Source organism: Onychostoma macrolepis, chromosome 05 (genome assembly GCF_012432095.1).
Source record: "Onychostoma macrolepis isolate SWU-2019 chromosome 05, ASM1243209v1, whole genome shotgun sequence".
NCBI classification, from domain to species: Eukaryota; Metazoa; Chordata; class Actinopteri; order Cypriniformes; family Cyprinidae; genus Onychostoma; species Onychostoma macrolepis.
The window spans coordinates 18,905,995-18,918,650 of record NC_081159.1 but is presented as its reverse complement, the minus strand read 5'-3'; the positions used below and the strand labels follow the sequence as shown (position 1 = coordinate 18,918,650).

At 38.5% G+C, this 12,656-nt stretch overlaps 1 protein-coding gene across 1 annotated transcript in view; it reads right to left on the bottom strand.

The window, feature by feature from the left end:
- The window catches only part of ncs1a (neuronal calcium sensor 1a), a 29,730-nt gene extending 18,497 nt beyond the window's left edge, over positions 1–11,233 (bottom strand). The window contains exon 1 of the mRNA XM_058776351.1: positions 10,623–11,233. Within this exon, the coding sequence (XP_058632334.1) occupies positions 10,623–10,686 (64 nt within the window). The 5' untranslated portion in view covers positions 10,687–11,233. The remainder of the gene's footprint in view (positions 1–10,622) is intronic.
- Between the last annotated feature and the right edge of the window lie 1,423 nt (positions 11,234–12,656).

The following is a 12,656-nucleotide window of genomic DNA, read 5'->3' as shown; positions in this document are numbered from 1 at the left end:
TCCCACAAAAATTCAGTCATACGGTAATCGGACAGCTTCTAGGCATTTTTCCATTTTCCTGTGCAATGGAAGTTCTCTGAAGATGACATTTTTACCTGCAGTCACCCATAAAAATAACAAACAAACAAAATCTGACAACTTTTGCAACAGCTTTCAAACTGCTATGAGCCCACAAGGGGACCCAAACAGCAGCAGGCAGTAATAAAACAGGCCGACTTTCAAAATCCCATGCTGCAAAGAATTACAAGCACAATGCCTTTAAAACACCTGGAACATAAAACGAATGGGCGCAGTGCTCTCCTCAATTCACCATTAAGAAATACAAAATAGCCTCCTAACAAAAGTGTACACAAGGAATAAGAGGTTGCGTCAGAGATCTCAGCGCCATTGGGCTTGCATCATATAGTCCCAGTGTTTGTGACTAAATTGAGCAATATGCACTGAAAAGTAGTCAATTTATCAATAGAAACACCTCATAAATCTACAGCTAACTGCAACACATTGCTGATTACGTGAATCAGAGGACATCCCCTGCCAGGCTGCCTGTGTGGGCCACATTCTGTGAAGCAGACTCTCAGTAAATCTCCCTCCACATCACGCCTGCTGTATTGCCTCTACTCTGGGCCACCCACTGTGATATTTGATTAAGCCTATTTGTGGACATATACTCAATGTGAAGGCAGGGAAAGAGACTTCAGACCAGTTGACAAATCTGGTTGCCATCATCACTGGTGAGTTATCCTGTCTATCTCTTTTCGGATCACCAGATGCCTTCTCTTGAACACAGACATACCTGCATGTGTCCAATTTTCTATGCAGTGTGATGGAAAAGCAATCAGAACCCTCTTCGTGAAAAACAAAACGGCACATTTCTGACATGCAAATGTTTGTGTTGGTCTAAACCAGGGGTGTCCAATCCTGCTCCTGGAGAGACAACGTCCTGCAGAGTTTAGCCTCAACCAGCTCCAACACACTTGTCTGGATGTTTCTACTGGCTGTTGACACTATACCCAGGGCTCGAATTGAGGGGGGATGCGGGGGGATGGCATCCTCCTGGTCGAAAAAAATGACAAAAAGCATCCCCTCTGTAAAACCACCATCCCCTTTGGATTATCAATTTTGTGTATTAAGTAAAACTTATCATGCACATGAAATGTTAAAATTCTCTACTTATGATCATTTACAAACTAAATAACGGCGATTGGCCAATCAGAACTTGGTACTGTAATAAGCTGCGCAAAAGCGGAAGCAATTTCGTAATTTTTCGGGCAAAATGGTTCAAGCGCAACTTTTGAAGTTTTTTAAAAAGAAAACAGAAGGTATGATTTTTCCTTGATTAGAATTTAAAGACATTCTCCTGGCATAATGTATGTGTGACTGTGAGGGACTGAGAGATGACAGAAGAGCTGACATCCAACTTTGAAGAAAAAAAAAAAAAACACGTCTTGAGAGTCCAAAAAGCATTCACTACGCGATGAAGCCCATTAGAATACAGTTAGAATGCCCTTATAATTCCAACAATGAAACAAAAAATACCCATGTATGAGGTTTTACGTTTTTATATTCATTGCACAAGCAATGTACTTTTCTGTATATCAGCACGTGCGCGAGGCCGCGAGCACAAATGTGCTATTAGTTTTATACAACAGTGCATAGCAAAACAGTGTTTCTTTCCATGAATTAATCAGTTTTTGAACGAATTGAGTGAGCCAGTGACTCAACGGCCCATTCAGATTGGCTGTTTTTCAATATGCGTTCTTCAGCTATCTTGAATCCTTGTGTTCTCGTTCTACGTCATCATCAACCGTCGAAGTTCAGTTCCAATTCTCAAGAACGCAAGAACAGAGGACGCATGAAAGTTCCTGGATGTGTTCTTGATATCGAGGATGCATCGAGTGCAGACTTGCCCTGTGTTCCAGTCGGAAGGGCTCATCCCTATGCCCTAATCCCTTCAAAGGGTTTACCCACCAGAGTGAGAGCTTTGAAGGGTTGACGGGTGTAGGGGACCAAACAACTGTTTCTTGAAGTGCCCTTCTGCATCATCATCCCGTGCCCACACGGAGGCGTCATCATGATGCAAAGAATCATGGGGGTGTCCATCAGTTGTACCCTTCGAAATCCTTCATTCCAAAGGACCCTTTGAAGTGGCCATGATTGTTTTCCTGGTCTTCGGAGGGCGATATATCCCGTTTGGAATGCACCGTAGAGAGAATCGAGCTGTTAGAAATTCCAGAAGACGCTGCAGGCCGGTGTACGGAAGCCTGTAAGCTTCAAACTCGCTCTCTCAAATACTTGACGGCTCTTGAAAGTAAACATTTATTGTTTTGTTTTGCTTCATTTTAATAAATTGGTAAGACCCAGAGAAAGTCTGTAGTATTTTTATTGCCATATTAAAATGAATCTTACCATAGTCATAGTGAAATGTTTCAATAAGTTATGACATTTGTTTGTAATGTTATGTTATATTTATTGTTCATTGGCCACTGCTTATGCTGAGACTATGCGTTCAGTTAAGCAAGAACGCAGTTCATCTCAATTCTCACAAGGATGTGTTGTGTGTTCTCACGTCCTTCCGAGTTCGTTCTTCCAAGGAAGCCTTGCAAGACTGGTCTCCACGAGAACACAAGTCCGTTCTCTGCGTTCTTGGAATTGAGACTATACCCACTAATGTAGTTCAGTTGAAGGAGTGAATGAAAAGGAGTGAGCGAATTTGGATCTGAGAGCGCCAGAAGATCTGCTGCGTAATTTGTGCTTGCTGTTTAATAATCATTTGAAACTTATCTTAAGCTCTTTCATGGAAACTGGCACGTATAAACCTAAATTAAACTATTTAATAATCAATTTAAAAAGAAATTAATACCTGTATTTCGCAGTAACCGCATTGGACAAGCAGTTTGGAAAATGGATGACTGATTCAGCTGCAGGCGCCATCTTCTGGCAAGACGTGTGAATTTGTTTTGTAGTAATCAGTTGTTCCACAAGGTGGCAACACTGTCCCAGGGTATTGTTTCACAATAGAAAATGAAACGGAAGAGAAAAGAGACAGAACAACAACAACAAAATAGCAGAGACTGCAACAACAGATGGCCACACTGACAAGTGCTTCTGAGCGAGAGGGAATGGGATAGTTAAAAAAAAATTGTTATCGGTCATAAATTATGGGGAAAAATAGAGCAGACACTAAACATGGATGCCAGACACCAGACTGCCCGCGTTCACGCAAAACATCAAATGGAGCATACTTTGAAAGGCTACATGTTCGACTGTATGCATATGCTAGCGCATGCATACAAAAACAAAGTATACTTTGGGTTTTAGGGTAAAGGGAGCAATTTCATACACAGCAAGTGATTCTGAAGACCTTGATTAGCTGGTTTAGGTGTGTTTAATTAGGGTTGGTGCTAAACTTTTCACTGTAAAAAGTGATAAGTTGACTTGACTTAAAAAAATTGAGGAAACCTGTTGCCTTAAAATTTTTAAGTAAATGCTAATTAAAATTGTCAAGTTCACTTACCTTTTAAAAAAATTATTATATACTTAATAATTTTAAGCCAACGGGTTTCCTAAATTTTTTTAAGTTAAGTCAGCTTATCACTTTTTACAGTGTACGGGTCAGCAGTCCTCTAGGAACAGGTTTTGACACCACTGGTCGTCACAGACGTATAGACTTGGTCGGCATTGCTGGGAACGCCCACAAAAACGTCATATCCGTTTATGCCGTGCGGGAAAACAAACCATTCGAATTAATGCGTGGAGACCTTGTTAGGCGCTTGATCTTTACTTTTTGTTATGATTTCGATTTATTTTTGCTTGGTGCAATGCCGAAAAGTTGCTGTGTGGCGTTCTGTACCTCTAATAAGTTTTTTTTGTTGTTTTTTTTAAACGATCTGAAGATTTATATACTGCCGAATAAACAGACAGAGGTAGCACAATCTGAGCGGGTAGCACACAACATCAGAACTCCGCCAGCAGTTATTGATATACAACGTATGAAACATATCAATTCATATTTATATGCACTCCAGATAGGCTACACAACTTCAATGACCTGTCATTAGTCCCGTCCCCCTGCACCGCAACCCAGTTCTGATGGGGCTTACAGCAACCCTCCTTCTCATCAAATAAATGTCACTCCCTGAAATTATGTGATGTAAATGTCATAATTTATTAATATATTTATTTCATATTATTATAGGCTACACAATGCCTTACAAAAAATAACAATGGCATCACTAAAGTAAAAGTAGGCTATAGTAGGCTAACCGTGTTTTTTGGGCGTTTTTATTACCAGTTGTAGCCTATAACCACAGTTTTACTTCAAATACCATGGTTAAACTATGGTTAGTGTAGCAAAACATTTTTAATTTGTTTTTACCATGGTTTACCTATAGTAACCATGTTTTTTTTTTTTTTTTGGTTGTAACCATGGTTAATTTTCGTAAGGGATATTTTCATGTTATTTTATATCTTTTTATTATACAGCGTGTATTTGTGAAAATTATGAGGCTATACGTTTAGCACACACCACATAATGCTGTGCATTTCAAGGCACTTCAGTAGACCTTTAATGTTACCAATGTTTTGTCAATGTTAAAATTATTTTTAATATATCAATAAAAAAGTATGACAGGCTTTTACTCACTAATCACTTTATTAAAATTAAGCAAAACAAAACGACAAATATTTACTTTCACAAGCCGTCAGGTATAGGCTTGTAGTAAGCTGTCTCTTGCCTGGAGACTCAATCAGGTAACAAAAAGAATCGGGACACGACACCTCTGGCCATTCCGTTGGGTCGTTTGTCCAGTCACAGATACCGTACGGACAGTCCGACACAATACGACTCAGTTTTTCAACGTATCTTGCTCTGTCGAGCAGCAGATATTATTTTATGTAGACCATTCTCGGTCAACACCATGCTTTTCCAATGAGGGGGAAAGGATCGTTTCCCCCACGCCGACTCCGCCCACACAGCTATGACACGACACCGACCAAGTCAATTAACAGCAATTCTTTCAAATTAAAATGTTTATTGCACCGAATAGTTTTCCTGCTGTGAACAGGCCTTAATGCTATAAATAGTAATGGGACAACATGTACCCTATCTATGGAAAGTACTCTGAATCAATGGTTCATATACAGTGAGGAAAATAAGTATTTGAACACCCTGCTATTTTGCAAGTTCTCCCACTTAGAAATCATGGAGGGGTCTGAAATTGTCATCGAGGTGCATGTCCACTGTGAGAGACATAATCTAAAAAAAATCCAGAAATCACAATGTATGATTTTTAACTATTTATTTGTATGATACAGCTGCAAATAAGTATTTGAACACCTGAGAAAATCAATGTTAATATTTGGTACAGTAGCCTTTGTTTGCAATTACAGAGGTCAAACGTTTCCTGTAGTTTTTCACCAGGTTTGCACACACTGCAGGAGGGATTTTGGCCCACCTCCACACAGATCTTCTCTAGATCAGTCAGGTTTCTGGCCTGTCGCTGAGAAACACGGAGTTTGAGCTCCTCCAAAGATTCTCTATTGGGTTTAGGTCTGAGACTGGCTAGGCCACGCCAGAACCTTGATATGCTTCTTACAGAGCCACTCCTTGGTTATCCTGGCTGTGTGCTTCGGTCATTGTCATGTTGGAAGACCCAGCCTCGACCCATCTTCAATGCTCTAACTGAGGGAAGGAGGTTGTTCCCCAAAATCTCGCAATACATGGCCCCGGTCATCCTCTCCTTAATACAGTGCAGTCGCCCTGTCCCATGTGCAGAAAAACACCCCAAAGCATGATGCTACCACCCCATGCTTCACAGTAGGGATGGTGTTCTTGGATGGTACTCATCATTCTTCTTCCTCCAAACACGTTTAGTGGAATTATGACCAAAAGTTCTATTTTGGTCTCATCTGACCACATGACTTTCTCCCATGACTCCTCTGGATCATCCAAATGGTCATTGGCAAACTTAAGTCGGGCCTGGACATGTGCTGGTTTAAGCAGGGGAACCTTCCGTGCCATGCATGATTTCAAACCATGACGTCTTAGTGTATTACCAACAGTAACCTTGGAAACGGTGGTCCCAGCTCTTTTCAGGTCATTGACCAGCTCCTCCCGTGTAGTTCTGGGCTGATTTCTCACCTTTCTTAGGATCATTGAGACCCCACGAGGTGAGATCTTGCATGGAGCCCCAGTCCGAGGGAGATTGACAGTCATGTTTAGCTTCTTCCATTTTCTAATGATTGCTCCAACAGTGGACCTTTTTCACCAAGCTGCTTGGCAATTTCCCGTAGCCCTTTCCAGCCTTGTGGAGGTGTACAATTTTGTCTCTAGTGTCTTTGGACAGCTCTTTGGTCTTAGCCATGTTAGTAGTTGGATTCTTACTGATTGTATGGGGTGGACAGGTGTCTTTATGCAGCTAACGACCTCAAACAGGTGCATCTAATTTAGGATAATAAATGGAGTGGAGGTGGACATTTTAAAGGCAGACTAACAGGTCTTTGAGGGTCAGAATTCTAGCTGATAGACAGGTGTTCAAATACTTATTTGCAGCTGTATCATACAAATAAATAGTTAAAAAATCATACATTGTGATTTCTGGATTTTTTTTTTTAGATTATGTCTCTCACAGTGGACATGCACCTACGATGACAATTTCAGACCCCTCCATGATTTCTAAGTGGGAGAACTTGCAAAATAGCAGGGTGTTCAACTGTAGGTGTCAATAACTGTAATCGAATGAAAACACAATGGTTGATCATTTGCAGAGCAGATGTAAATACTTTTTATAAATCTGCAGTCTAGCAAAGTGGGAAAATGTATCATCCTATTTCTTCTTATTGAAGCAGTGGAAGATGTACTAGCAGTCTTTACTGGATCAGTGGATATAGCTCATCGTCATGGTGACCATAAAACAAACTAGAACTGAAGAGAGTGTGTGAATTGATGACAAAAACAAACAATCTGAGAAAAATATTATGATATTACAGACAGCTTGTGGATGTGCTAGGCCAAATAGACAGCTGCCGGTCTGCAATTAGACAAGGAAATCAATCTAGAGTGACCAAAGGTTACATTTCTGGATGAGACAAGGGGGAGAGGATGAACATAGCTGATGTGAAACTAGTGATAATGACACAAAGATTGAGAGGTGAGTGGAACAGACAGTTTAGACACTAGGCGAAGAAAACAAGAAGAGACAAGCTGCAACCAGGCTGAAAGAGAAAAGACGAGAGAGGACTGGAGAGAAGAAAAACTGAAGAAGGATGTGGGAACAGAAGGAGAGAGAGAGAAAAGAGAGGATACAAGGCCTGTTAATGGCTAATTACAGGTTGCTTGTTTGTTTCTGTGTGTACATAAAGCTGTTCCCGCAATGCAAATATTTCAATGCTTCAAAAAAATGATATTTGTGTATGTGAAATGCATTCTCTCTGCAAGAAAGGTTTGCTACATGATATGTGATATGTGTGTATGCGATTTATTTTAATGACAGGAGAGCAAAGAAATTGATCAATTCCTTAAAAGATAGTTCACCCAAAAATGAAAATTACCCCATTTACACACCCTCAAGCCATCCTAGGTGTATATGACTTTCTACTTTCAGACGAATATAATCGGAGTTATACTCCAATTAAGTCATAAACACATAGGATGGCTTAGAGGTGAGTAAATCATGGGGTAATTTTCATTTTTGGGTGAACTATCCCTTTAAACTTGATTCTATTGTTTGGTTGTTGATTGGATGGAGGAAGATGTGAATGTGAGCTTGCATTCGATTGTAAGAAAGGGGCAAAAAGAAACATGTATGTATGAATTATTCACAATTAGACCAATAATGGCACTTTGAAAAACCAAAAAAGATTTAATTCCATTACATGCTAACTTGAACATGAAATAAAAACTGACCCCATTTACTTTCTTAATGCACAATCCTGGTCCTCAACAGAAAATGCATTCATTTGCTTAAAAGGAAGCAAATCATTGTGCCCCTTTTATAGTTAAAAAGTAGTTTTCAAAAATTGATACAACTTTCCTTTTCTGCTGACATCACTTTGGCCATGCAGGCTATTGGAAAATATTAACCAATAGCTAAATGACATTCTAGCAAATTGTCTGGCTAATTGTCGTATTTAACACCCACTTTTTTACAATCTAATCAATTCCAAAATCAAGTCTCACCCTATATTTTTCCTTATTGAATATCCTATTTTACACAGAAAAACATAATTTCACATTAAATAAAATGGGATGCAGGCATCAATTTATCAATGACTTTGTTTAGGTCATCCTTTTCAGCAGCTCAATATAGAAGAATCAGGCACAGAGACCACAGACATCTAACTCAAACCCGATTCTTCCTTGGCACACTTTGAATTTCATGATGTGATATTAGGTCGACATCCATAAAATCAAACTCTTCAGTGTAGAACATTCACACAGATTTTTCTAAGTTTTACTGTGTGACCACACTAGCTCACAGCATAGAAAGAAAAAAGAGGGTTAAAATGGTTCTCAGACCACTTTCAATCAATTTCTCTTAGTAAAAAAAAAAAAAAAAAACTAAACTAAAAATTGACAATAAACACAAAAACATCTTCAGGTCACTTACGTGACCAAAGCATCAAAACACTTGTTGCCTGAATAGTCCCTGGCATGAGTCTTTGATGTTTGGCTTCTTTTGCAGACATCATCTCATTGAAAGCCTGTTGGATTTTTTCACTGCTCACACTCTGATCTAACCCTGCAGCGAAGGAGCAGGAAATTATTTCCTGACAGCCCTGCTTTACCCCCCACTGTGCACAAAACCCAACCTCTGAAGATGCTCATTAAACATGAACAGTTCACTACCGCTCGGAATGTGCTTAAATTCCACTGAAGTTTAAAGGAGAACATAGTAACTAAGTTACCTACTTGTAGCAGGTGGATCTTTGATAATGTCCCAGGGAACTGATACATTAAATGGTAGGCCTAGAAAGTCATTCATTTCTTTAGCACCATAGTACTAACTGCTAAGACAAGCAACTATCACTATAGTAAGAAGAAAAATAAGAATCCAATTTGATAGATCATGTTTGTTATTAACTGTCACAAACATAAAGGGATAGATCTGTCACCAGCTACTCACTCTCATGTTGTTCCAAATATGTATGGTTTTCTTTCTTTACACAAAAAAAGAAAAAAAAAAAGACTTAAAAGATATAAAAAAATATTGGTAACCAATTAAAAAAACAACAACAACTGAAGAAAAAACATCATACAGGTTTGGAACAACATGTAAGTTAATAAATGATGATTAAAAAATAATATATAAAAATAATAAATAATAAAAATAATAAAAAGCCAAGCAAATTAAGAAAAAAATATGGATAGCAGATCATGAGGTCACTCTCCAGAGAATGGGTTGTAATAAATGATTAATTACAAATTATAAAACATACATTAAGTTATAAATATATCCACTGCACTTTGCTGCAACACTGCAAAGAATGCAGATGGAATTTGTATTCTTTGTATTGAGCCAAGAGGTCAATCTGTGACATTTAAATCCGCTACTGGTCAAATGTCTTTGTGATACGGAATTGACAGGTCAGAGGTTACCAAACTTGAACTTCTGAATATACATCCAAGTTTCAGGCTGAATGGCTAAATGTGAAGATGGTATATTTTCACATTTTAAGTGTATTATTTGTGACTTATTAAAAGCATAAGCCATGAAGCAAATCATCATATCCTTAATCCCTTAACAAATAATGAAACCTCTTCGCATCTGCTTGCATTTCCATGTGTTTGTATACGTATAAATGTAAATGAATTAAACACAAAGTCTAGTGGGACCGTGGCCTTACACTAAAAAAAAACAAAAAAAACAATGGTCACTTAAACAGTTGTTGCTAATCTAGTCATGTAGACTTAATTATGTCATAATTGTGATCGCTGTTCTACCTTCCCCACTAAAATTTGCTTCACCTATTTCGCACTGTGATTAATATGCAGCATTAGCAAGGTCTCAAAGCCTCATCTCATTTCAGCAATCGAAATCAAGTCAAAGCCAGCTGATGTGATAATGATAATGCTAATATGCTTTCTCCACCTCAGGGAAGGATTGTTGCAACACACTTTGCAGTTAGCCCCACACCTTATTGACTCGACGTGAGAGTTGCTGCCAGCTGTTCATGTAGGCACCTTATCTTCTCACAACAGAGATGCAAGCCAGTCAAAACACACTTAACGATTATATGATTAGTGACGGAGGAGAATCAATGACCCCAGAGACGAAATGATGATCACATTCGATTCAAAGGTCCATGAACGTAATCGTTCATAAGCAGGCAGGTAAGACACACACACACACACACACTCACACACACACGAATAAACAGAATCAATAGTGCAGTATAATAGCTTGGTTACATTAAGCTTATACTTAAGCCAAATGCAACTTTATGAAATCCACCAATACTGGTTTTAGGAAAGATGGTTTTAAAGTAAATACTATAGCAGGCTTGTTTCCATTTAAATTTAGAGAAGGAAAATAATAGGGAGAATAATAATTAGATATAACATGCAATTAACCAGCACAAAAAGGCACTAGACATGGAAGAAAGGACTAAATAGCAATACTCACAGTAGGTCTTTCTGCACAGCTCTTCCACTACATCAGGCTTTAGTTTGCTGTTGGACTTGCCCATCTCTCCAGCTGGCCGCAACGGTTTATCCCCACTCCCCCCAATCCCACCTTCCACTTACATTTAAAAAAAGAGAGAGAATGAAGGAGAGAGGGAGAAAGAGGAGGCAGCACAAGAGACCCACAAGTCCTTTTAAATCGTGCTCTGCCTTTCCTTCAGACCGCAGCAGTGTAAAAAAAGAGGAGGAAGGACAAGTAATTGAGAGGAGCAAATTACACAGAAGCAATGTGATTACAGCATGCAGTGCCTAGAGTTGTCTCTCCTCACTCAAAGGGAATGAGAGAGAGAGAGAAACAGAGAGGGCTTTAATCTGTTAACCGGTGTCCCTCCTCCCCTTTCCTCCACCTCCTCCAGTCCTCCTGCCAGTGTCTGCGGTTCCCTCGTGGAATCAGTGGCTCTGAGCTGCGCTCGAGCCCAGGAGAGGTACTCTTCAATTGGGTGCGCGCTGCTGTCTGGCTCGGTCCACTGGAGGAGGAATCGATTCACTGACTGACTCAGGCATGCAGACGCATTCGTTAGCTCTCTCTGTGAGCGTGTGCATGTGTGTGTGTGTGTGTTGTCACCACGCTATGTGTTGATGCTGTTGTCCTTGACAACAGAAGCCACTCCCCCAGTGAACTTTCTCCTACTGCCTGAAAATATCCTTGTTTCCCTTAATACGTCACTGACAAAGACTTTCTGGCCTTTCATTGTTAGTTTCATTAAAAGGCGCTTACTAAAATTTTATCTGTTTGAAAACTTAAAATTTGACCATTTTATTATATTTGGGATAATATAAAATGTGTAGCCTACACACACATATGCATAGCCTACATACATACATATGTGTGTGCATGTGTGTAACAGCAAATATACGCTCAAAAATATCTTTAAATTAATTTTTAAATATTTACATCTATTAGATTTCATTTAAATGATCATATTTATTTAATCTTATTTTATTTTATTAAAAATCCTAAGAATCAACTTTTTTTTTTACTTTTGAAAACTTAAAGGTGCTGTATGTAGGATTAACACCGAGCGGTTGAACTAGGTATTGCAGTCCAAATTCAAAATATTGGAGAGGGTTTTTCACCTGGCCCCTCCTCCTCAGACTGGACGCACACGCAGGTTGCCAGATTAACGACACCAACAGGAACGAGAGCACATGACGATGAATACAATTAAATAAGCTGTGTTTTCCAGGAACTGGCAACCCGCGGTGCCGAAATACAATTGGGTAAACTGGCAGTGGGCGGGTTTCACAAACCATAACAAACACAGACATTCAGGGCTGGAATGCACATTTTCAAAGGAGAATAACTGACTGTAGCATTGTTTTTCAGATAAACAAGCTATGTTAACTTAGCATGTTTCTTAAATATCTGCAAACATATTATGGTATTTTTATGCTTTAGTAGAGTCAAAATCCTACATCACCTTTAATCAGTTCAAATTTAATCGAGAAAAAAATAATAAAAAAATGTAATCAGTTAAAAAGTATGAACAGTTTAAATATAATAACATTTATTTAGATGATTTAAACGTGGTCACTGTATTTAAAAAAGTTTGGGGTTATTAGATTATTACATGAATCTCTTTCTGCATTCATTTATGTTGACTGATATTCGAAAATATGCATCACATTACTTTTTTAATTGGTAATCTTTGTAATCCGAAAAAGATAGACATTTTAATATATTATGTTCAAGTAAAAATATATCTAAATATTAGGCCTAAATATTGTACATACATGAATATACAAAATCATAAATGGTTTTCATTAATATTTTCAGCAATTAAATTGTCACTGATATATATATATATATATATATATATATACACACACATACACATAAGGCAAAGGCTGAAACCTTTAAGGACTTAATATAAACTGATATTCATGCACATTCATATGAATAATCCTAAAATAGGATTATAGTTGAGATTATAGTGCAGCTGTACAGAGGAAAGGCTCATAGTCTGTCATATTC